Source organism: Ochlerotatus camptorhynchus, unplaced genomic scaffold, assembly GCF_037179485.1.
Source record: "Ochlerotatus camptorhynchus isolate MF236.1 unplaced genomic scaffold, CSIRO-AGI_Acam_v1.1 ptg000357l, whole genome shotgun sequence".
Classification (NCBI taxonomy): Eukaryota; Metazoa; Arthropoda; class Insecta; order Diptera; family Culicidae; genus Ochlerotatus; species Ochlerotatus camptorhynchus.
The window spans coordinates 5,553,028-5,579,486 of NW_027040845.1; the positions used below are offsets into that span (position 1 = coordinate 5,553,028).

General features: G+C 45.0%; 1 protein-coding gene and 1 pseudogene across 3 annotated transcripts in view; both read right to left on the reverse strand.

Moving 5' to 3' along the window:
• The window catches only part of hppy (MAP4K3-like protein hppy), a 41,828-nt gene extending 19,610 nt beyond the window's left edge, over nt 1-22,218 (reverse strand). For 2 of the 3 annotated variants that reach the window (XM_065231488.1, XM_065231487.1), the window contains exons 1-7: nt 21,684-22,218; nt 7,036-7,456; nt 6,737-6,835; nt 6,373-6,671; nt 6,243-6,309; nt 6,117-6,168; nt 5,527-5,565 (exon numbers count right to left, since the gene is read on the reverse strand). In XM_065231488.1, the coding sequence (XP_065087560.1) occupies nt 5,527-5,565; nt 6,117-6,168; nt 6,243-6,309; nt 6,373-6,671; nt 6,737-6,835; nt 7,036-7,456; nt 21,684-21,794 (1,088 nt within the window). In that variant the 5' untranslated portion in view covers nt 21,795-22,218. The remainder of the gene's footprint in view (nt 1-5,526; nt 5,566-6,116; nt 6,169-6,242; nt 6,310-6,372; nt 6,672-6,736; nt 6,836-7,035; nt 7,457-21,683) is intronic. The other variant, XM_065231489.1, reaches the window with a different exon arrangement.
• Nucleotides 22,219-24,683: 2,465 nt separating this feature from the next.
• On the reverse strand, nt 24,684-26,064 carry LOC135709346 (uncharacterized; annotated as a pseudogene).
• Nucleotides 26,065-26,459: the final 395 nt, after the last annotated feature.

Sequence of the window (26,459 nt, forward strand, 5' to 3'; positions counted from 1 at the left end):
CGGAAATACCCATATTGCATAATATTTGACGAGTTTTCACAGTTTTATAGCAAACATAGGTCGCCATCTTGGATTCCTAAATGGCGTCAAACTTCCATTTCCTGCATCTACATGTCACACCGGTTCCAAAAATACTCATATTGGGTGGTATTTGACAAGTTTTATTGTTTGCCTAATCGTGCGGGAGTCCTTCATTTACGCGAAATCCGCGTCGCGGATCGCTGTTTTCCAACGCTTAACCCGCTTAATATGACTGCCGATGTATAAAAAAAGATATCATCGAGATGAATCGTATCATACGTATATATTCCAAGCGCTGCTATTTCACACTGGAAAGGAAAATAATGTGTGTGCGAAATGCTTCCGTGCGGTAGCCGATAGGTAATCCGTCTGAATTTACAGCTCCCGCAGTTGGCGATCAACTTGACCAAAGCAGAAGGAATGAATTTAAAAATCGGCATCTGCAAAGCAACTGCACAAAGCACAATGCAGCGTAGAAAGGAAATCTGACTTTTTTTAGATCCCATTCAGTGCGACTGTTTTTTCATCAGGTTCAGTGAATGCCGATCACTGCGAATGATGAATGCGGAAAATGTACAAGTTCATGCAGTCACAGGCAGAATGCGTTCCCTCTTCAAGCCCTGAGGGGGGCGACTCTATCTAAGATGGAGGAAAAATTTCGCTTTGCTGTTGTGAGATGCGCGCGTTGTTACTAGAGACCGAATACACCTATGCATTAGGCTTGGACAGGGATATATGCAAAAAAAAATTCTTGTTCCAGTATGATTTACGGGGTCCTTCTGGGTCCTAGAATAACTGTGTTAAATTTCAGGTCGGTCGGTGGAACTATATTTTAGCGCCAGCGGTTTTAATTTTACATAGGATTTTCTATGGGAAAACTTACTTTTTCAAATAAAAATCTAAATCCTCTAAAAATAAACCAACCCAACTTTTCCCTAAGAAATTTTACAAGGAAACTTTTCTTAGAAGACCGCAAAACGATCCGACGCTTGTGGAAAAAGTTATTTAGCCATTACTGATTGCTAACCAAACGAACTGCTCATTATTCTTTTTTTCTAGCGTGGGGGTTCACTCAGCATGGAGGAATGCCGATATCATGCGCAAAGAATCTTCGATTTTGATGAAACTTTACACAGGTTTCCGGTAAAGTACAACAATTATGTTTCACAGGGGTCATTTGGAAACAAGCGTGATTTTTCACAAGCGTGTATTTGCTTTGGCGCACAATTTATTCAAACCTTATCAGGCGATGTGCTGCTGCTCAGACTTCAATATTTCATCGGCTTCATTTTTCGGTGGTACTCCACAACTTGCAGTAGGTATTCATGTTGTTTGGGATTCTTGGTTACCGAGTTGTTGAGGTCGGAAACAAGCTTTACGGCCCTTTTCGCGACATCATTCACAACCCCAAGGGCTTGAACTCGCTGCTGCGCTGTTAAATAGAAAAGAACCGCCGTCACTTTCAATAATTTTGAAGCACTTTTTGTGTTCAAAATCGAAACAATGTTTATGAAAATATGTCACTCTCTGATTGAAAATTTTCCAGCTGAATCGAAGCTTTGATCCTGATGTACCTTTGCTAGTACACTGGGATGGAAAGATTCTGCCTGACATCAACGGAAAGCGCGTTGATCGGCTTCGCAATCTTGTTACTGGAGCAGAGGTGTCTAAACTTCTTTCGGTACCTTGCCTATCAAGTGGAACGGCGGATGCTGAATCAGCTGCGATAATGGAGACAATCAACGAGTGGGGTCTGCAGGAAAGAATAGCTGGAATGAGCTTTGATACAACTAGTGTTAAATCTGGCGTAAAAAATGGTTTTATAACCTGTCTTCCAGTTCTACTGAAAAGAGACTTCACGGCGAATGAGAACGACCAAAATTTGAGTTTAGTTCACTCATAATCGCCAAAAGTGCAGAAACTCAGCGATGAGTAAATTTGTCGTATGGTTTCCTGTGAAAAACCTAAAAAATCTGCCGGAAAATGAGGAAATTGATGAAAATTTTATTCAGTCTCGGAGTAGTGAATCCAATCTTTACTTTTCTCAAATTCGGAAATTTTTCCCTGAAAAATCCTGGAAAAACATGAGACAAATTTTACTCATCGCTGAGTTTCTGCACTTTTGGCGATTATGAGTGAACTAAACTCAAATTTGGGTCGTTCTCATTTGCCGTGTTGCTACCATTGGCATGCCGCCATCACATCGCCGAAATTGTATTCAAACACGTTTTACAACACGAAATATATGGCGATAAGTCGAAGTCGAACAATCTCGATTCTGTCAATGAATTCAAAAAAGAATTCAACCAAAATCGGAGCAACCGAAAATTCCGGAGCTGAGGACCTTAACTGAACCATGGAGAGACGGAATCATCGCGTTTTGTAACGACCAGCTGTTGAATAAACATCAACAATCAGATTACGAAGAGCTCCTCGAATTGGTCGTAATGTTTTTAGGTGGAGTTCCTCCAAAAGGATTAAGATTCCACAAATCAGGTAGCTTTAGCCGTGCGAGGTGGATCGGTGGCGAAAAATCATCATTTTGAAATCGTGGATGTGCAGCGAAAACTTCGATTATCAGTCTCTTTGGAAGCATACCACAACTTTGGCTCTATTTCTATCACAATGCTTCATTCGATATTGGTGTCGTCTAAGTAGTTCTGTTTCGGCCCCTCGAGTGGATCTGGAATTTTGAGCAGATCTCCACAACTTTCACGATCAACATTACGCTTTGATTGCCATGAAAGCCTTTCAAAATCATCTATGGTACTTATCAGAATGGAACGCGGCCCTTGCTTTTTTCGATTCAAAAGTAGAAATAGACTCTGATTGATTGATTTCTTTATTAAAGACGAAAGAGTAAAGAAACTACCAGCTTTAAATGAGCCAAAAAAATCGATCGAAAAATCCGGAAAACAACGCAAACTCAGCGAGGATAAAGTTCCCGTCAGAGCAACTAACATCAGGTACCATTCGACTCTTTCGGACTTTATTACTGAGGCTTCAAGTGAGTTTTTTACTGTAATGAACATCTCCACCGATTTTCTCGGTGAAAACCCTGAACAAGATTATCTGAGAGGTAAGTAAATATAACAAATCATCAAGATCAAAGTTATTTTTTGTTTATTTATCTTGTTCATGAATATGTATTCACTGTTACCAACCGAAAGCGAGTTCAAGCTCTTGGGGTTGTGAATGATGTCGCGGAAAGGGCCGTAAAGCTTGTTTCCGACCTCAACAACTCGGTAACCAAGAATCCCAAACAACATGAATACCTACTGCAAGTTGTGGAGTACCACCGAAAAATGAAGCCGATGAAATATTGAAGTCTGAGCAGCAGCACATCGCCTGATAAGGTTTGAATAAATTGTGCGCCAAAGCAAATACACGCTTGTGAAAAATCACGCTTGTTTCCAAATGACCCCTGTGAAACATAATTGTTGTACTTTACCGGAAACCTGTGTAAAGTTTCATCAAAATCGAAGATTCTTTGCGCATGATATCGGCATTCCTCCATGCTGAGTGAACCCCCACGCTAGAAAAAAAGAATAATGAGCAGTTCGTTTGGTTAGCAATCAGTAATGGCTAAATAACTTTTTCCACAAGCGTCGGATCGTTTTGCGGTCTTCTAAGAAAAGTTTCCTTGTAAAATTTCTTAGGGAAAAGTTGGGTTGGTTTATTTTTAGAGGATTTAGATTTTTATTTGAAAAAGTAAGTTTTCCCATAGAAAATCCTATGTAAAATTAAAACCGCTGGCGCTAAAATATAGTTCCACCGACCGACCTGAAATTTAACACAGTTATTCTAGGACCCAGAAGGCCCCCGGAAATCATAATGGAACTGGAATTTGAATTTTGTCCCACCCTACTATGCATCTCCACGGGTGTCACAGAAGAGACGTTTTGTTAATAGTGAGGATAAATGAGATCTGGACTCACTTTGGAAATTTAATTCTTCTAGTGGAGCTTTGTACGAATATTATAAGGAAATTCAAGTTTTGGCGTTCCTGTCCCCAACGGAGATTTCGTAAGGATTCGAATGTATTACCAAAAGTCCTTTCGCCAGTTGCTTGTAATATTGGCCAGTTGCTTGTAAAAAGTAGTAATTTTACGTGCTGAGACAAAAAAAAGCCTAGTAGGGAATCCATTCGACCGCAGCCATTGTTTCCTCCTTGCCTATGGGCGCATTTCGCGCCAAATCGAATCGAAGCTGGCAACACCCTCTCAGATTTCAATGAAATTTTCTGGATGTGTAGACTTTGACTAAATGTCACAAGATGCAATAATAGAAAATATGCTTTGTAATATTTCAACTAGAATAACTGATTGCTTCTTCCATGCTTGCAAAAAGTGTGCTTCCAATGAACATATTGAAGAGGAACTTACTTTGCTATTAGAATCAAATGACAAACAAGATGTTGTGTTTCAACAGTGGCTGAATACTGATCGTTGTAATTTGGAAACGATTATCAAGCCTGTTGATGAATTTTTCCATATCTCGTTGATAAAATTAACAAACTTATAACTCATGACTTTATTTACAAACAACAGTCATCTTTTCTAAGAAATCAAAAAGAATCATTAAAGGAAGGGAAAATTCTAGCAATTTATGATTTTCCAGAAAATTATTCATTTATTATCCAAAACGCTGCTCAAGGATATCACTGGAATAATTCTCAAGCAACAATACATTTATTTGAAGTTTATTCTAAGAAAGACAATAAACTTGAAAATGTTAGCTTAATTATCATATCAGAAGTAATGAACCACGATACAGTGGCAGTTCAGTTGTTCATCTCAAAAATGATAGATTTTATTAAACAATCGATAGATTTTTTTTTAAATTACTTTTATGTCAGATGGGGCAGCATCACAATACAAAAATAAAATAAACTTTGCTAGTCTGGGTAGATTTCAGTCGAAGCATGGATTAAAGACTGGAACGCGCAAAAAATGGTCGACAAAAAATCGTGGTTGATTGTGATGTCCTTTCGGCCCCCCTGAAGACCCTACCTCCTTCATGGCCCAGTGTGATCACGCTTTCTAGCAATTTAGTTTAAACTAGCGATTAGTGGTTATTACACGGACTGACGACAGCGACGGCGACGGACGATTCGAAAAAAAAATGGCTGTTGTGAGTTGATGTGAGTGGATGAGTAATAAGTGACACGGAGTTCAAACGGTGTTAGAAATATGCACCAATTCGTCAGAAGGGTGTGTGTGTGTGTGTGTGGGTGTGTTATTCGGATTAGTATTGGACATTCAATGTGAGTGTGGGGACGTGTTTGGTTTTGCATCCTTCCTTGCAGTGATCAGAATATGTAAAAAAAAATGCATTGGATCAAAAGATAGGGTGTTTCATTTGTTTTTTTTTTTAAGTTGGTGAAAGAAGACACAAACTTATGCGCGGGAGGAGATATGGTGGAGGAAGAATTGCTTTAAGAATGAAGTTTTTTTTTTTGTTTTAATGGCGGTGGCTGTGGTGGTTGATTGGAGAATGGTTTACCTTAACTTCAACTCCTCGTCTATATAATGCAATAGACTCCTAGAAAAAGAAAGAGAGAGAGAGAGAGAACGAACAATGCAACGGATTCGAAATGGATTAGCGACGTGTGTTTGATTTGGGGGACTTTAGCAGGAATGTGTAGGTATAGCCTTTTGATGCTTACTGCTATGATTGGAGAAGGTTGCAATCTTTACGTTTTCGCTTTCAGAACTGCCATATTTGTGAGTAATTGTCTACTTGCATGTGTCAGAGTGTGTCAATGAGAAGCTGTGTTTATGTTGTGAGTGTTCATGGCAGGCAATGTGTGAATTTCCATCAAAGTATTTATGTGTTTGGGTAAGTTAGGGATTCGAATTCACTTGGGTACTACTTCATTCGCGGTGCAACAGCGCGTAACATGTGTGTGAAACCGGGATTCGGTTAAATTGTCATCTTGTTTTTTTAGTAATATTACTGCCATTTAAATAAGTATGAAAAAAAATTAGATAGAAACATCTCGACGGCAATTCTAGTGAATATCGATTATCGGTAAAAAGACAACGTTTAAAACAAAAGCATTATGGATATCGGTGGTATTGCCACGCACTTACATATCACTAGGTAGAGTTTCAGGACTAGATGATCGATCATTCTCCAACGGTTCTGCGAAAGTAAAGTTAGAATCAAATTTGTCTTTCCCCGAACCGTAATCATTATCGCAATCAACCACAACTTACTACACATGTACACCGGACTAGGAGAATGGATCTTGCTCGTAATTCTTTGTGGTCCAATTGCAACAGCCTGAAACGGTAAAACGATAGTAAAACAACCATCACGAAAATCCATCGAAACACCAAAACCTACCCCTTCTTCCTCGACGTCGTGGTAGAAGTAGCTCTGAGGAGGACTATGGTACTTTTGCAGCAGCTCCATTGCCAACCGTACGGACATCTCCGACTGGAAGAAGGCATGCTGCAGTAACCGTTCGGCCGTTGGTCGTTTCTTGGGATTCTTCGTCAGGGCCACCTTCAGGAAGGAGTGAAAGTTCGTGCACCACCGTTCCTTGTCCTTGAGCGTGGGCGGCTTGAAGCCACTCTTGGACATTAGGAACAGTGCCCGCATCGGGTGCAGATCGAACATCGGCGGCTGCAGTTCGGCCAGTTCTAAATCGAAACATTTTGTTTTTTAATCACTTGCACTTGTCCTTGATCGATCAATGAAATGTTACCAATAGCAGTAATGCCGCAGGCCCAGATATCACAGAGGTGGTTGTAGCCACCTTTTCGCTCCACAGCTGCCACCTCGGGGGCCATCCAGTACGGTGTCCCTGAGGAGAATTTCATCAAAATTAGTAAACCACCAACTAGTTCGGACAGCAAAACAAACAAAGAACTACCTCGAACGTAAAGGCAGACTCGTTAATTGCACCCGCTAATTAAATCACCCACATTGATCAAGCGGAACGCGCACCTCCGCCCGCCTTATGATTCATTGCCTTGTTGAAACAAAAGCAAAACCGAAACTCACCAATAAAACTCCTCCGCTTGTTGATGGTCGCCGTTATCTGAGCCGAGACGCCGAAATCCGCCAGCTTCACGTCACCCTTCTCCGTCAGCAGGATGTTCGCTCCCTTGATGTCCCGATGGATTTTACCCATCGAATGCAGATAGGACAGCCCCAGCAGCGTTTCCCGGCACATGTACGCAATCTGCAGCTCCGTCAGCGGTCCGGTAACCTGGTAGATGTCTTGCAGGCTGCCACCGCCGCAGTACTCCATGCAGATCCACAGCTTATCGTGCCGCAGGTACGACCCATAGTACGAGATGATGTTCGGATGGCGACAGTCGCGCATCATCACAATCTCCTGCTGGATAATTTGGATGTCATCGCCCGGCTCGAGCTTGATCACCTTGATGGCCGCTAGTTCGTTGGATTGGAGTTTCTTGGCCTGGAAGTGAAATCAGAGAGTGCGATTAGTCAATTAGGTAGTAGAAACAAACGCATCTGTTTGAAGCATGAAACATGGCATGTGATGAGATTTTATGCAACGTTCAAGGGGTTTGTGGCATACGGTAATAAATATGTGTGATGATTCTGAACGTTACTAGAAGACCATGATAAGTTTAACGTATAATACTGAGCTTGGTGGCAGTGACAATCAACACAGTGTCGACTTAAGGTCATTAGATTTGCTCTCTCGATGCCTTCCCGATTTTAGCAATACGACTTCACTAGCTATTGAAATATCAAATGAGTTTTGAAGAGCATTAGGTGGGATAATTCTGGGAAAATTCCAAGTGGATTCGACTTAATAATTTTAAGAAGTATTTCAGTAAGCAGTTCTGAAGAGACTGTTACGGGGATTGTGAACAGAATTCCTGGGATTTATAGTGCAAATTAAATGTAAAAGGGGAGCCTTCTAAGGAAATTCGAAAAAGAATTCAAAGTGAATTAACCCTCCCATAAACTTAATGACGGTAGGACTACAATTCTGACATTGTCTTTAATGACCCAATTATTATAATTGGGTCTTTAAAGACAAGATGTTCATAGTTCTTAATGTAAACAACTCTGTAACATTGAAACTACACTATTTATTTTCAGCCAGTATTTGCTGAATTCCAAGCTAAATAGTTTGAAGACAATGGTTTCATGGGAATCCCTAGGAGACTTCAAACTGAACAATGCATTAGGTCCTAGATAACATTGATCGATTCTATTCATCGACTTTCTCTTTCGTTAATAATTTGGGTTCAGAACCGTTTCTTGTCGTGTGTCGTGTCGTATTAGAAGCTAAATAATAGCTTCTTTCATCGATCTGTGCGCTGAAAATAATTGGGAATATCTTAACATGACCGTGAGGATGCAAAGAGAGGAACTCGACGAAGAGAATCTGGCAATGTTACTTAGGACCTAATGCATTGTTCAGCTTGACTTCTTAAGATTTTGAGGGAATTTCCGCTTGGAATCTAAAAACTAGAATCCAAATTGGAATTTTAAGCATATTTCCAGGGAGATTCGAAGGAAACTTCCAAGAGAATTCCGAGAAGAATTTCAAGGGAAAATTCTCAAAACAGTTCCATATGAATTCGAAGGAGAGTTTCAAAATAATTCCGAAGAGAATTCCAAGAGATTCTCTCAAGGGCTTTTGAGAAGAATTCCAAGATAATACAGAGAAGCAGTTCCTTGAAATTCTGATGTGAGTTCCAAGGTAACTTAAGGGTAATACTTTGGGAAACCTGAGGTCAATTCCAAGGGCAGAAGAATCCTGAGAATATAATTAATACATTCGCAGATAAATCATCGTAAAAGCAGCAGTATCATGGCGCAATATCGATCTCCTCTCCACTTCTGTTTGGACGCCTTCTCGGCTCTCTCGACCACTGTCCGAATTGCATCCACCGTCGATCTCCCCTTCCGGAATCCGAAGTGCCTCTGCGACAATCCGTGCTCACTCTCCGTGCATTTCGTCAGCCTGTCTAGGATGATCCTCTCCAAGAGTTTTCCGAGTGTATCCAGCAGACATAGAGGCCTATGCGATGCTGGATCCCTCGACGGTTTTCCTGGTTTCGGCAGCAACACTAACTTCTGTATCTTCCACCTGTCAGGGAAGTGACCCTCGTCCACGCATTTCTGCAGCACTATGCTGAACATGTCCGTGGACGCCTGGATCGCCTGGACCCGGGAGCGTTCTTCACCTTCAATTCTCTCGCCACTGCTACGAGTTCATCGGTGGTGACTTCGACGTTATCTCCCTCTCCCTCTCCGTACGGTGTAGGTGGCCAAGTCGTTGGGTCATGCTTCGGGAAAAGTCCTTCTACGATGACTTTCTGCTTCTCTGGGCACATTTCAGCAGACATCGTTGGACCTCTGATCTTCGCCATCACGACTCGGTATGCGTCGCCCGAGGTGTTGGCATCAGCGTCTCGAAACAGCTCCTTAAATCAGTTTGACTTGCTTTGCTTTATCTATCGTTTAAGTGCGGCCCTAGCCACTCGGAACACTCCTCTACGTTCCTCTCTGTCTGCTTCTGTTCTTGCTCTATGAACACGTCTTCTGGCTCTGAGACAACTAGCGCGGAGGGTGCTAAGTGCCTTGTTCCACCAGTAAGCTGGACGCCGTCTATTATATAGCTCCAGTTTCCTCGGCATCGTCGTGATACATGCTCTCACTAACGTTTCTGTCAGCTCGTCCGCGTTCAGATCCGCGGGACACCTCTCCATACGGAGTGCTTCAACGAAAAGATCCTTGTCGAAAGTCTTAGTCTTCCACTTCCTGTCAAAAGTTCTCGTCCTCCGTACTGCCAAAGTATTCCGTCAACTGATGCTCACTATGGGTATATCCTTCGCACACTCTCCAATTCATGATTGCCACCAGCGACGGACTTCAAAAAGTTACTTCGATAATTGATTTCCAGTGATTCCTGCTAAAAGTGCCTTCGTTGGACAGTCTAACTTCCAGCTTTGTCCAGAGCTTTCAGCAGACTGTGCCCTCTTGCGTTGGAACATCTGCTTTCCCACTCCACTGCCTAAGCATTGAAGTATCCTTCGGTGACTACCGGTCTTCGTCCGATCAGCTCTTCGGTAAGTCCATCCAGCTCTATCTACGGAGTGCGTAGCAACTGCATATGAAGATTCCGTTAATTTTGGTAATCACGAAACCTTCGTTTGAGCTCGTAATCACTTCTTGAATGGGGTAACTTGTATTTCAGCAATCCCGGCTCTATCCAACACCCAGTAACGACCGTTAACCGTTATATATAGTGACCAATCGAAGCCATGACGTCAAAATCGTCATCGGAGATCTTAACGCTCAGGTCGGCCAGAAGGAGGAATTCAGACCGGTTATAGGAAAGTTCAGCGCTCACCAGCTAACGAACGCTAACGGCCTTAGACTCATCGATTACGCCACCTCCAAGAGCATGGCCATACGTAGTACCTACTTCCAGCATAGTCTCCCTTATCGGTACACCTGGAGATCACCGCAGCAGACAGAATCGCAAATCGACCACGTTTTGATCGACGGAAGGCACTTCTCGGACATTATCGCGGTGCAAATATTGATTCGAACCACTACCTTCTAATGGTCAAGGTGCGCCAAAAACTCCCGTTGCCAACAACATTCGGTACCGACGCCCGCCACGGTACAATCTGAAGCGACTGAAGCTGCCCGAAGTCACAACTGAGTACGTGCAATGCCTCGACGCAGCGTTGCCGTATGAGGGAGAGCTCACCGAAGCCCCTCTTGAGGACTGCTGGAGCAACGTGAATGCAGCCATTAACAGCACCGCTGAAGGCGCCGTTGGGTTCGTGGAGCGAAATCGACGGAACGATTGGTTCGACGTAGAGTGTCAGACGGTTTTGGACGAGAAGAACGCAGCGCGGGCGGCGATGCTGCAGCAAGGAACCCGTCATAATGTGGAGCGATATAAACAGAAGCGAAGACGCAAACCCATCTTTTCCGGTATAAGAAGCGCCGCCTGGAAGAGCTGGAGTGCGAAGAAATGGAGCAGCTGTATCGTTCTCAAGAAACACGCAAGTTCTACAAGAAACTCAACGAATCCCGCCAAGGCTTTGTGCCGCGAGCCGAAATGTGTCGGTATAAGGAAGGGGGTATCTTAACGGACGAACGTGAGGTGATTGAAAGGTGGAAGCAGCACTACGATGAACATCTGAACGGCGCAGAGGCAGAGGACCAAGGCGGCAGGAGGAATGGCTTCGTCGGTACAGAGGATGAGGGGGACATGCCAGCTTCCACGATACGTGAAGTTAAGGATGCTATCCGACAGCTTAAGAACAACAAAGCAGCTGGGAAAGATGGTAGCGGAGCGGAACTTATCAAAATGGGCCCGGATAAGTTGGCCACTTGTCTGCATCGACTGATAGTCAGGATCTGGGATACAGAACAGCTACCGGAGGAGTGGAAAGAGGGAGTAATATGCCCAGTATATAAAAAAAGGCGACAAACTAGAATGTGAGAACTATCGAGCGATCACTATTCTTAACGCGGCCTACAAAGTGCTTTCCCAGATCATCTTTCGCCGTTTATCGCCGCTAGCAAGCAGATTTGTGCGAAGTTATCAAGCCGGTTGACGGGCGATCGACAACGGATCAAATCTTTGCGTGGTGGCAGATCCTTCAAAAGTGTCGTGAATATCAAGTCTCTACGCACCACCTATTCATCGATTTCAAGGCCGCTTATGATACTATTGACCGTGAAGAGCTATGGAGGATTATGAACGAGAACGGTTTTCCCGGGAAGCTGACCAGACTGATCAGGGCTACGATGGATGGTGTACAGTGCTGCGTGAAGATATCGGGTGCGTTATCGGACTCGTTTGAAACTCGCAAAGGACTTCGACAAGGCGATGGTCTTTCCTGTCTCCTGTTCAACATTGCGCTAAAAGGTGTTATGAAACGTGCGGGCTTTAACATGCGGGGCACGATCTTCAATAAGTCCAGCCAGTTCATCTGCTTCGCTGACGACGTGGACATTGTCGGAAGAACGTTTCGGGCCGTGGCGGAGCAGTACACCAGGCTGAAACGTGAAGCAGAGAAGGTTGGATTAAAGGTGAATACGTCGAAGACAAAGTATCTGTTAGCTGGAGGAACCGAGTGGGATAGGGCTCGCATAGGCAGAAGCGTGACAATCGACGGAGATGAGTTCCAGGTGGTGGATGAATTTGTGTACCTCGGATCATTGGTGACGTCGGAAAACAACTGCAGCAGAGAAATTCGTCGGCGTATTATTGCCGGAAGTCGTGCTTACTACGGACTCCACAAGACCCTGAGGTCGGGTAAACTTCATCTCCGTACTAAATGTACCATGTACAAGACGCTGATAAGACCAGTAGTTCTCTACGGGCACGAGACGTGGACGATGCTCGAGGAGGAACTGCAAGCACTGGGTGTTTTCGAACGACGAGTGCTTAGGACCTTCTATGGCGGGGTATCGTATGTGAGAACGGTGTATGAAGGCGAAGGATGAACCACGAGCTGTGACCCACCAGGAGCTGAGTTCGGACCACTATCCACTAGTGGCCGGAATGGGCTCATCCGTTAACCGATTGGAGTCAACCGACTACGGTGTCCTTCCGGAGACGCCCGAAGACGTTGACCGGTGCCTGCGTTCCATCGAAAACGCAACCAACCTCCATCAGATTCCCAATACTTTTTCCGAGGAATCCAAGATTACGGCTGACCAACTGTTGGCCTATATCAAATCATCTAAAAACATGAAGGCCCCAGGTTTCGACAACATCCTGAATCTGGAACTCAAACACTTGAGTTCCAGATTCTACAATCATCTGGCACTGATTATTAACCTGTTCACCTCCGATATGCCGGCTCTCCCTTATGGTGAATCGTTGCCTCTGTTCGCAGATGATAAATCCATCGTCTACAAGGGTAGGGTCATCGGACCGCTGATTGCCAAACTTCAGAAAGTTGCCAAACGACGCGTCGTGCAGTAGTGTGTGTGCGCGAAACATGATCGATCGTGTTTGATATACGAAATCCGAGTGAAAAAAGAACAGCAAAGAACTTTCTCGAACGTTCGGAAGTATTCGTGAAATAGTGTAGTGAAGAGTTGTGCTCATGAGTGAGGAAACTCCACATCCGGCAAGAAACATAACACCGAGAAATCTGGTCGACGCTTTGCTCGGTGTGCAATCAACAAGTTACGTATCAGTGCAACAGCAGGAACAGGAACAGAAGCAGAAAGATATGGCGAAGAACCTGGATAGGTTGATTGACCAGCAAGAGATGAACTAGCCTCAGGCTAAAAATCTCTAAAATAAAGCCAAAAAAAAAAAAAAAAAATTGACCAGCGTGATTTGGCGAAGGAAAAGATGATCCGGATTCAAGAGCGGTTGGATCAGGAAAACATCAGTATTCACTGGCTCAAATTGCAACTCGAGACTCTTCGCCGGTGCAACGACGATCTGCAGAAGTCATATCTGGAGATTTGTGAACTCGTTTCGAGGGATCAACGTGACGAGTTTAGAAGAGAATACTTCCGAAACGAGGAACTGTACAACGAGCTGCTTGTGCAAGTTCAAACGGAAATCGAAAAGTAGAATGTAGCAGAAGAAGACAAACAGCGAAGAAAAATGAATGCGTTGGTGCCTGTTTTCGTGCCGCAGCAACCAGTGGTAGTGAAGAATTCGACACCTCATCTACAGGTACCGCTGCCAACATTCGACGGCAGTCTTGAGAATTGGTACTCTTTTAAGTATATGTTCAATACTATAATGAACAGGTACCCTGATGAGTCTCCGGCGATTCAACTTTACCACTTGAAGAATTGCCTTGTTGGAAACGCTGCTGGTAAGATTGACCAAGACGTAATCAACAACAACGATTACGATTCGGCATGGAAGATGCTAGAAGACACCTATGAAGACGAGCGACTCATAATTGGCACTCACATAGATGCTCTACTCAACCTCCCCAAGATGACGAGTGAATTGCGGAACCTACTCGATACCTGTACCAAAAATATTGACGCTTTGAAGAATCGAGAGCTACCTGTGAGAGCACTTTCGGAAATGATACTGGTCAATGTAATTTCCAAACAGCTGGATAAAGAAACAAGGAAACTGTGGGAATCCCAGCTCCCAGGGGATGAGCTGCCTACGTATGCTGATATGGTTGATTTCTTACGCGAGCGAGGTCGCATACTGCAGAAAATGAAAGGCTACAATGAACCACGACCTCCCGCTCCAACGAAGCTGAAAAGTAAACCGGAACAGAAAGCTACTCAAGGGAGGAATTTCATACAAACATCCAACCAGGCCAAGGATGCATGTTTCTGCTGCAGTGGTGATCACCTAATCTACAAGTGTGACATGTTCCAAGGACTCACTGTCAATGAACGGTTCATCAAAGTGAAGCAAGTCGGTCTTTGCTTCAATTGCCTACGACGCGGCCATTGTAAGGGTGAGTGCAATTCTGAAAGGACGTGCAAAACATGCAAGCGAAAACATCATACTCTACTGTATGAAGATAAGCCCACAGCTCACAAGACACAGGCAAGCCAATCAACTGTTTCAGTTCCCGCCGTTGCAGAAGATCATCGTGATCAACTGTGGAAATTCGTTCATGCTGAAACAACATGTGCTCCTTTCGACCGCAGAAGTGCTTGTGTGTGACTCCGGAAATAAAACTGTGGTAGGCCGTGCCTTGTTGGACTCAGGATCTGATTCGAACTTAATCTGTGAAGCTATTGCGAGAAAATTGAACATCGTCATGGAAAACGTCAACATCCCAATCAGCGGGGTCAATAACGCTGAAACGCAAGTTAAGTATAAGCTTTGTGCAAAGATCAGCTCTCGCGTTAATTCGTTCAACGCCTTTCTAGACTTTTTGGTGGTACCGACGATCACCACCAATCTGCCACTCATGAAGGTACGTTCCTGGACCATTCCCGCAAGCCTACTTTTGGCGGATACATCGTTCCACGTTCCCGACGAAATCCAAATGATCATCGGCGCTGAACTATTTTTCGAATTACTGAAGGGCGGCCGTATGAAGCTTGCAGGCGGAACACCCATGTTGGTTGAAACACGTCTTGGATGGATTGTCAGCGATCCCGTCAAGGCGGATCAAGGCGGTCCGAATCGTAGAGTTTGCCAATTAAACATCACCAACGAACAACTCAATCGCACCCTCGTGAAGTTCTGGGAGTTGGAAACATGCCAGGAAGCCTTACCATACACACCAGCAGAACAAGCCGTAGAGAAACATTACGAGCGAACATTTTCCCGTGAGGAAACAGGTCGATACACTGTCAGACTGCCATTCAACGAAAACAAGGGTCAACTTGGCAATTCCTTGGAAACCGCACGGACACGTTTCAATCGTCTACTACGATCGTTCGTCAACGAAAACAAGAAGAACCGATACACTAAATTCATGACAGAATATTTGGCCCTCGGTCCATGGTTGAGGTCCATGACAATCCCAATGATTGCTACTTCCTACCTCATCACACCGTTTACAAGGAGTCAAGCTGGACGACAAAAATCCGTATAGTGTTTGACGCTTCGGCAAAGACCACGTCAGGTCTCTCGCTGAATGATGCTTTAGAGACAGGACCAACAGTGCAAAACGACCTTATCACAATTCTCCTCCGATTTTGCTGCTTTCCTGTGGCAATAACAGCAGACGTTCCGAAGATGTATCGTCAGGTGTAAGTCCACAAAGATGATAGGAAGTATCAACGCACTTCTGGCTGAATTCAAATAACGAAGTCGGAACATTCGAGTTGACAACTGTAATGTACGGTTGTTCCAGTGCACCATAGCTGGCAACACGCACATTGATGCCATTGGCGAAGGATGAAGCATCTGAGCTGCCCCTCGCAGCCAGAGTCATTGAAGATAACAGCTATATCGACGACTTTCTTACTGGGGCAAAATTGCTGATGCAAGATTTGTAGCGAATCAAGCTAGGATGGGACGAAGATTTGCCGGACAATTTTCCGGGAGTAGTTGCCATCTGTCAACAAACTACAATAGAAGCGGTGTGTAATCTCAAGCGACGCAGTAGCAATAGAACTTCACGGATTTTCGGATGCTTCCAAGCGTGCTTGCGGGGCAGTCTGGTACACGAGGTGCATCTCCCCCGATAGAATGGTAAATGTTGAGCCGGTTTGTAGCAAGTCGAGAGTGGCTCCTTTAAAACCAACGACTATTCCTCGCCTCGAACTGTGTGGAACTTTGCTTCTAGCGCGTCTGGTGGAAAAACTGTAGATGCAATGAAAATTTCTTTTTCGAATGTGATACTTCACACGGATTAGCAAGTATGTTTGAGCTGGATGAAAAAATCACCGCTTGCTTTGAACCACTTACTTACCTTACCAATCAGGCTAAGGCCTTGTTGTTCTCTGCTGTCCGAAGAAGTCGTCTCCACACTACTCGATCCATGGCCACAGTTCGCCAGCCTCGTAGTCTGCGAAGGGTCCGCAGGTCACCTTCTACTTGGTCGATCCACCTTGCCCGCTGCGCGCCTCTTCTTCTTGTTCCTGTTGGGTCGCTTTCTAGAACCATTTTCACTGGGTCGTCGTGCGGCATTCTTACGACGTGCCCAGCCCACCGTAGTCGCCCAATTTTTGCAATGTGGACGATGGATGGTTCTCCCAGCAGCTGGTGCAATTCGTGGTTCATCTGCACTCCACCGTAGATGGTACGCAACACCTTCCGTTCGAAAACACCAAGGGCGCGTTAGTCCTCCACGAGCATAGTCCAGGTCTCGTGGCCGTAGAGGACCACCGGTCTAATCAGCGTCTGGTAGACAGTCAACTTCGTGCGGCGGCGAATTTTATTCGACCGGAGCGTCCTCCGGAGTCCAAAGTAGGCACGATTCTCAGCCATAATGCGTCTTTGAATTTCTCTGATGGTATCATTTTCGGCGGTCACCAGTGAGCCCAAATACACGAACTCATTGACCACCTCGATTTCGTCACCGTCAATCTGAACTCGGGGTGGGAGGCTACATTGTCTTCCCTAGAACCTCTTCCTTTCATGTATTTTGTTTTTGATGCGTTGATGGCAAATCCAATCCGTCTAGCTTCAGTCTTCAGTCTGATGTACGTTTCCGCCATCATCTCAAAGTTCCGTGCCATAATGGCAATGTCATCGGCGAAGCCAAGGAGCTGGATGGACTTCCTGAATATCGTGCCACTCGTGTCTATCCCAGCTCTTCTGATCACACCTTCTAACGCGATGTTGAACAGCAGACACGAAAGTCCATCACCTTGCCGTAGCCCCCTTCGAGATTCAAAGGGACTCGAGAGTGTCCCCGATACTCGAACAACGCACATCACTCGATCCATCGTCGCCTTGACCAATCGCGTCAGTTTATCCGGAAATCCGTACTCGTGCATAATCTGCCATAGCTGATCTCGATCGATTGTGTCGTATGCGGATTTGAAATCGATGAACAAATGATGTGTGGGCACGTTGTATTCGCGGCATTTCTACAGAACCTGCCGAATCGCGAAAATTTGGTCCGTGGTAGCGCGGGCACCCATGAATCCCGCCTGGTATTGCCCCACGAACTCTCTTGCAAATGGTGACAGGCGGCGGCATAGAATTTGGGAGAGTACCTTGTAGGCGGCGCTCAGCAGTGTGATCGCGCGGTAGTTGCAGCAACCCAACTTGTGGCCCTTTTTGTAGATTGGGCATACGACACCTTTCATCCACTCCTCTGGTAATATCTCCTCCTCCCAAATCTTGTCAATTACCCAGTGCAGCGCTCTAGCCAGTGCTTCACCACCGTATTTTAATAGCTCACTTGGTAGTTGATCTACACCAGTTGCTTTGTTGTTCTTCAGCCGACCGATCTCCTCCTCAACTTCTTGAAGATCAGGGGCCGGTAGCCTGTCGTCTTCTGCGCGTGCTCCAAGGTCTGTTGCCGTGCCACCTTCGTTTTCTGCTGCTTCACCGTTGAGGTGCTCGTCATAGTACTGCTTCCACCTCTCAATCACCTCACACTCGTTCGTGAGAAGGTTACCGTCCAAGTCCTTGCACATATCGGCTTGCGGCACGTAGCCTTTGCGCGAACTATTTAGCTTCTCGTAGAACTTCCGTGTGTCGTTTACGCGGTACAGATTTTCCATCGCCTCGCGATCTCGGTCTTCCTTCGGAAAACCGAGTTTTGTCTGTTCCGCGCTTGTCTGTATCGCTCCACATTCAATCTCGTGCGGTGTTACAGCATTCTCGCCCGTGCTGCATGCTTCTCCTCTACTAACAGTTTGCATTCGCCGTCAAACCAGTCATTTCTTCGGTCCGGGATTGCAGTACCTAGTGCCGCTGCAGCAGTACTACCTATGGCTGAACGGATGTCCTTCCAGCCATCTTCAAGACAAGCTGCGCCAAGCTGCTCTTCCGTGGGTAGTGCAACTTCCAGCTGCTGCGCGTAGTCCTGGGCAACTCCGGCGTCCAGTAGTTGCTCAATGTTGGGTCGCGGCGTTCGACTTCGACGTGCTTTGAACCAGTTTGGTGCAAATCGTGTCGCAACGGTACATGAACTGACCCACGATTACGAATGGTGCTATGTGAGATCTCAAGACAACCCTGCGGACATAATCTCGCGTGGGGTACTACCAGCAGAACTACTCACGATGGAGCAGTGGTTTAAAGGTGCACCTTCATTGTGGCTGCAGAATCCAGCACACGATGAAGGCAGGATTTGTTTGGACGACAACGAACTTCCAGAACTCAAGTCAACGACTGTTGTAGCTGCTGTACATCGATTTGAATAAGGTGAGCATTTTTCGACGGCTGCAAAGAGCGTGGGCGTATGCATTGCGGTTCATCAAGAACATACGCACGAAGGTTTGTAATACGTTCGACTTACAAGCACAAGAAATCGCTGAGGCAACACAAGTAATCGTGAAGCTCGTACAGAAGGAAGAATTTCAGGAACTTTTCGACGCACTGAAGGATAAAAAGAAGAAGTTGAAGCAGTACCAAGGTCTTGCTCCATTCATTGACACTGACGGACTCATTAGGGTTGGCGGTCGTCTCAAGTATTCGTCAATACCTTATGATGGTAGACACCAAATCTTGCTACCGGAGAAACACCATGTGACTCAAATCATTGTCCGTCAGTTACACGAGGAACATTTTCATGTCGGGCAGCGAGGCTTGCTGTCTATCGTGCGTGAACGATACTGGCCTATAAACGCAAAGCTGCTGATAAAGAGGATCGTCTCCAAGTGCTATGTCTGCTTTCGCCATAACCCAAAGCCAGTGAATCAATTCATGGGCAACCTACCGAACTATCGAATTACACCGTCGCCTGTGTTTTCAAATACTGGAGTCGACTATGCTGGTCCAGTGTATCTCAAGGAAGCTGGTCCGAGTAGAAAGAAAACTGAATACAAGGCCTATATTGTTGTGTTTATTTGTTTGGCCACCTTGGACAATTCATATTGAAGTGGCATCCAACTTAACGGCCGAGAATTTTATCGCTACGCTGCAGCGCTTCATTAGCAGACGTGGTATGGTAACCAACATGTATTCCGACAATGGGACGACTTTCGTCGGTGCAAATCATGAGCTGGCAGAGTTGCGCATCTTGTCAAGCCCATCAACGAAAACTCAACGATTTCTGTACTTCGAAGGGAATTCAATGGCACTGTATCCCTTCGCGCAGCCCCCACTTTGGTGGTATGGGGTAAAATCAGCTAAGCACCATTTGAAGCGTGTCATCGGTGAGACCCGGCTAACGTTTGAGGAGATGACATGTGAAGCCATCTTGAACAGCAGACCGCTAATTCCAGTTTCAGACGATCCAAATGACATCGAAGTACTGACTCCATCGCACTTCCTTATTGGAAGATCGGCCTTGAGTATTCCTGAACCGTCATACTCCGAAGTGAAAGTTGGCCGACTGAATCGTTGGCAACACATCCAGCTGAGGAAGGAGCATTTCTGGAAGCGCTGGTCGGCAGCAAATCTTCCGAAAACCAATCCTTATGATATTTTTTTTTTATGAACAAATAGAATCGATTCCTTGCGATGAAGGCAAGAATGACAATTGTATCAAAACCGAATACTTCATAATTTCTCAATAGTTATGGAATAATACGCCATGTACTAAACTAAGGACGCGGGATGTACTACAATAGATCAAATTACTGGTCGCCTTGGTTTTATGTTGACCAAAGCAAGATTTCCATGATGATTTTGATTGCGACAAGAGAACGCTAGAAAAATATACCAAGTTGAAAATGGAAACTTCTAGCATCGGAGATAGACTGCTTGTCGGCAGGTCTACCCATGGCAAAACTTTTACATAAGCCTCTGCAAACACAAAACCCCGTAAAGTATCGAAAAACCCACGTGTCAGAAAGAAAAAAAAAAACAAAATCTGACACAAACAACGCCATCAGATGTGGTACTAATTTAACATATTGTCGCATTGATTAGCGAATCGGTGCAAATTACACCATTGTCGCTCGTGCTCCCCAGTATCATAGGCTATCAAACATAAATAATAATAAAAAACCAGTAGCATTTTCCGCATAACGGACATTCTCCTGTTTCGGCTTCCCTCTATATGCAATCCGAGCAAACCTCGCATTCTACACACAAATGCAACCCATCAACGTCTTCCCCGTTTCGCTCCTCCAATACGAACAACACTACGCCTACACATTACAATTGGTAGAAACAGAGTACCACCGTAGAGGTATTATAAATGATGGTATGGTAAAATCGAAAATAATTGATTTCAAATTACCTCTCGCGTGCTGCAGTCCACCCCAACGAGTGTAGACTGTGGAATGCAACAGCAACTATACCAGACTAGCGCAGGCATAACTTCGTGGGCATCATTATCATTACATGTTACTTATAGCAGCTCAAAACCGGCCGCAAATTTACAACATTACAAACGAAGGAAGGTACCTTCTAGTCGACGGGTAAATATTTTTTCGGTGTACTCAAAGCAAAGCAAATACAAATTCCCTTTCGCTTATCAGTCATGTGATATAAGGCGGTGGACGGTTGAACGGTGGTGCTCTGCACACGGAAGAAGCGGCTGCCAAAGGAAGAAATATGAATCAATGCCAAATTTATATCTGCTTCTGCTCGCTGCTCCTATGAAAGCCATCGACCGGCCGCTAGGCAGGGGCCTCAATAGAAGGCATTGTGCGAGCAGGCAGAGTGACACAGATGCACTTTCGCAAATCGCATTATTACTATTATTACTTATATAGTGCGCCTATCGCCAGTCGCCACTCTCACGACGCACGCAGTCACACACTACTTTTCCACCCATTCGACAGTAATTTAATGTTTATACTCCGCTCCGCAGGCCCCGTGCTATTATTTACCTACACCTAGCAGCTCTTCCACACAAAGTACAAACATATTGCCTGCCTCTAAAAGCTGCTGCTAATTAAAATTGTACCACTCGGCTCGTTCTTTCGCCCAGCGGCCAAATCTTCCTATCCCGAACGCAAACTCCCCGGGGATTAAGCGGAGTGTTCGGCTATGTTTATGTTGCTTCTAAAATTATCATCGCCAGGCACTACCCGAGAGAATTCTCCCGAACAGAGGCCGAGGCCACCACCTCTTCCAGGCAGGAGCAGGAATGCCAAACAAAGACACGGGAAGAAAGGAAAACCCCCTTCCCACCCCCACCACCCTTCCCCTTCCTTACCTTGTACACATCCCCGTACGTTCCGGAGCCAATCTTGTGGATCAGCTCGTACTCGTCCTCCGGATTGCGGCGCGAGATTCCGGAACTCAGTAAACTGGTTGCGTGGGCCATTCTGTCAACATTTTTTTCTGCCTGCCCTCCTCCTGCTGCGACTCGCCTCCAGCCTGATGCCTGAAGTAGCAGCTTATCTGACTTTTTCGTTCCCTTTCCTGTGTCTTCGGGAATCCTCCTTCGAATGAAGAAAAAAAAAACTTCACTTCTTCACCATCGACGACGACGACGGCACTTCGCTACACTTCCACTAGTGGCCTAAATTTCGACGACACGGAACAAAACTTCACTGGCCACTGGGGCAGCAGCAGCAGCACACTCAGCACCGTAATTACTATTTCCTCCAATCGGATTCGATGGAACTGTTCTTAATTTGTTATAATTTCGTGGCACTCGCACTGCTACACCTCTTCTCTGCTCTGGCGAATGAAATTTTTTCGTTTTCACTCTGCTGCGCTGCGATGATGGCTGATGCGTGTTTTGACAGTTGCTCCGCACCTTCACGGTGAAAGATCGAAAAAAAGGGAATGAAAAGGGAACTTGGGTGAGGCCGCCGCTTGAAAAATTTGACGCGTACCGCGGGTTGGCGTTCTGGATAAGTCGATGAAACGGAAAAGGAGACAATCGCCGGATTGGTGTTTTTAAATACAGTATCCGCCTGCTAAGCCGACAAACTTTTGGCCTTCCAAATGCCGATTTGTTTTTTTTCCTACATTAGCCCCATGCTAAATAATTAACATTTGAAAAGGGCGTATTTTATACATAAAATCGTTAATATCACGTAATATTAATGATTTATAAGCTGAACAATACATTAGGTCCTAATTAACATTGATCGATTGCCTTCATCGACTTTCTCTTCCGTTAATAACTTGGGTATAGAGAACCGCAGGGGGTAACTCACCCTGCCACCTTGTCACTGTGCTGATTGTGTTTCTTGTGTGTTTTTGGGTTTTTCAGGGTGTTTCTGTGTCAAACAAGCTGTCAAAACGTCAAGTGCAACATACAATGTTTACTGGCAACCATGATTCCCACAACGCTGAAAATGACAGATACCCCTGTGATCGTAGTTGTTTATTGCCGATGATTTAATGTATTGTGCCGGCGCCGGTGGTGTAGTGGTAAGCGTGACTGCTTTCCAACAACCCAATGGGTCTGGTTTCAATCCCAGCCGAGGTCGGTGGGATTTTTCTGAGGCATAAAAATCTCTGGTCACGTCTTCCTTCGGAAGGGAAGTAAAGCCGTTGGTCCCGGCCCATGTGTGTTGAATGGGTGCAATATCCTACGCAGGTGTGGAAGCTGCCTTCCTGAACATTCGATTGCCGTCAATGGATGACAATCGATGTCCGTCGGTGATTGGCACTAGATTGCGGAACAGAGACCGACGTTAAATAAAGTAACGAAGAAGAAGAAGATTTAATATATTTCTTATCCCATCCCGATTGTCCAAGACCGTTCCCGATTGTTATAGGTAAGTTATATTACTGCCTTTTCAGAAGCAGTGATTAATGTCACTATGCGGGAATCTCGGAAGTAATTCTAGACCGACAATAAAAAAAGAAATAATCGGAACAAAAAAACGTAAAAAATTACTTTAAACACAAATTTCTCGAGAACAGAAACACATCCACGCAATCTAACACCAGCATCTGATAAAAAAAACCTCTTTTATAGATTGGCATTGTTATTTTGCGTGGGTGTGTTTTGATTCTTTGTAAATATATAAATTTTTATAATGGTATTAAACGGTTAAATTATCAATGAAGACCATTGAACAAATCAAAATCATAAACTAAACGAAAGATATTAAAAACTGACCGTATCCAGATAGCTTATGGTTTCCTGCGCTAAACACCCATTGCTATCTGGAGCCATAACGTGCGTGACATAATTATTGTCGATGTCTTGCTTGTCTATTTGGGAATTACATAAATTGACCGCACCGGTAGATTGGATAGCATAAAAATTCCCCAACAGCCATATGCCCCTTTTCATGACACCTACTGGACATTTCAGCGGAACGGTTGTCACCGGGCAACTTCGTATTTTTTGGTGTAAATGTATCTTAAATTATTTACACAGAATTCAAACACAATAACTGAAGCCTACCTGTTTGGTATATGAAATTTGTGACGTGGCATAACACTTTCTCAGCAAGCACGACCCAATCTCCAATTGACACCTGCTCCAATGGTGAACTCTGTGCCTGAGGTGTTGGATCATTTGATCTTAATTGCCGAAACCACTGTAGCCTATCACTAGATCGTTTGAGTTGACCTGATGACAGCAACCACAGGACGTAAGATTTTCTTATATTGAGCAATGTCCCATATAGTTGTAGGGGGAAGGTGTAAGGAGTGCCGTCAGGAACGTGGTGACTCATCAGCTCTGCGGCTTCTTCTCTGCTGAATGCGTCATCCACATTTTCGACCGTAGTAAACTCCGCGTTCGTTTCCGCAGGTCTACACATATGCACAGACGTGCAGTAACATTTGTGTTCAAGGTTATCTAAAATGTAATATTAAAAGCATACTGCTGAATGTTTTTTAATGTTTTTCAATCTTGAGCTTTCAGTGTTGTCGGCTTCATCAGCATAATCGGAATCGTTAAAAGAGTGAAGTGCCACAAATTCAAACTTTGGGATTATTTGCTTTCCATTGATGCTGTTGGAAAAATCAATGGTTTCCTCGCTACATCCCATCGAAATTAACCATTCTCTGGCTTTCTCTTCGGCTTGCTGGATTGCGGATAATATCTCAAGGTTGGTTGGCAGCTTTGGCATCTTGTTTTCTTTGTAGGGAACGTCAGCTGAGATTTGTTCCTATGAGAGACGAGTAGCTTCATATTAACTTTCCTCATTCTCTCTTCAACTTCTTTCACAGTGAAGTTAACAGCCGTATGGTTAACGGAGGTCATGGACCGAAGTTCCCGGAACGCACTCTCGCATGGTTAACTAGACAGGTGGTTGACGATGAAGTGCTCCGGACTGTCGCGCATATTCACAATGAACTGTATTAGGTCATGAGCAATGAGCTCCAGTAAAATGTAGGCGTTGGTGGTTGGACAGTGCTGGAATGATTGAGTTTCTTTCATGCTCTGCCAACGCCAGGCGCGCAATAGCAGTAACGAAGTCCTGCGGGAAGTGTAAAAGTAAGGGTTTGCGTTTGCATGAATATGTGAACGAGAGAAATAGGTACATACCACACCGAAACAACCCGGTCGACTGGCACCATATCCTCATCGGTAAAAGAAACGTATACGTTCTTCATCATCTCCAAATAGATGGCGGTCCCTCTACTTCCAACAACGGTTTCCTTTAAATGTTGGATTAAATCCGATGCCATCAGCTTCAGCGAGGAATCAAACTTCATCTTGTCATTTGGGTTCAAATCAGAGAGATTCAATTTATGAACCCTTTTGCACCCTTGCTGAACCATTTCGTTCACTACGGCAACCAACACGACGAATTGCCCTACAATTAATGGTGATGTGATGTCATACATATTCTATAACTTTTCATATGCATTAAACTTTTTACCTAAACGCATATGCCGCTTCGGGTCCAGCAAAGCATGGCGTAGTTTGTTCACCAGGTGCACCGTATCCTGGATGCACACTGGTCCACTGGTGATATCAGCATCAAAATATGGCCCATACACTTTGCTAGAAAAAGAGCTAGGTACTGCTGACCTTTCCTTCATTGCCTTCAGCAGTCGAGGGTCACCATCCGATGAGATACTGACCACCGAGATTCCAGCTTTTTTCAACTTGGCTTCTACAAAAGACCACCGGGAGCTCACATCTGCATATGTAAATCGGTTGTCACTACACATGTATAATATGCAGATGGGTGAGGAACCAACAGCCATTGGCAAAGCCATTACGACATAAATATATTCACCGACATGGTACGTTTGCAGGTCATCGACCATTTTACGCAATGAAGTTGCCTTGAAAAAAAATACTTCATCGGCATTCCACGAGCGTCAAATGGTGCTACCAAACCTCGCAGCGAATCAGACCGTTGGTCGTACTCTGCATTTGGTGACACCGCAGTTCCGTCTTCACTCAATGCCACAATCAACGGGTATCGATGGGCATTCAAATACGTCAGGAGGGACTGCACCATGACCGTTCCTTCCTGCGTTTCTGTTGTGTGTTTTCCAATGTGCCTCTTAATTGTTTCCACGCTCGGCAGCTTCATGTTTGCTTGTCGAAACCGGTAGCTGGTGTTTCCTCCCGTCAACAAGTCGTATGCAGCTGTGTCTGTTGGAGTGTACCACATTCCTCGCTTACTATACAGGAAGGATCGGCTATTTATATTATTACTTATATCGAGCAGTCAACTTTCCGTTGCACCTAGTTCCAGTATGCATGCGCTCAAAACTCTCGACGGTGCATAACACACGTCGAAGTCGAACGCCGCGACCCAACATTGAGCACTACGGGACGCCGGAGTTGCCCAGGACTACGCGCAGCAGCTGGAAGTTGCACTACCCACGGAAGAGCAGCTTGGCGCAGCTTCTCTTGAAGATGGCTGGAGGGACATCCGTTCAGCCATAGGTAGTACTGCTGCAGTGGCAATAGGTACTGCAATCCCGGACCGAAGAAATGACTGGTTTGACGGCGAATGCAAACTGTTAGTAGAGGAGAAGAATGCAGCACGGGCGAGAATGCTGCAACACCGCACGAGATTGAATGTGGAGCGATACAAGGGCGACAAGT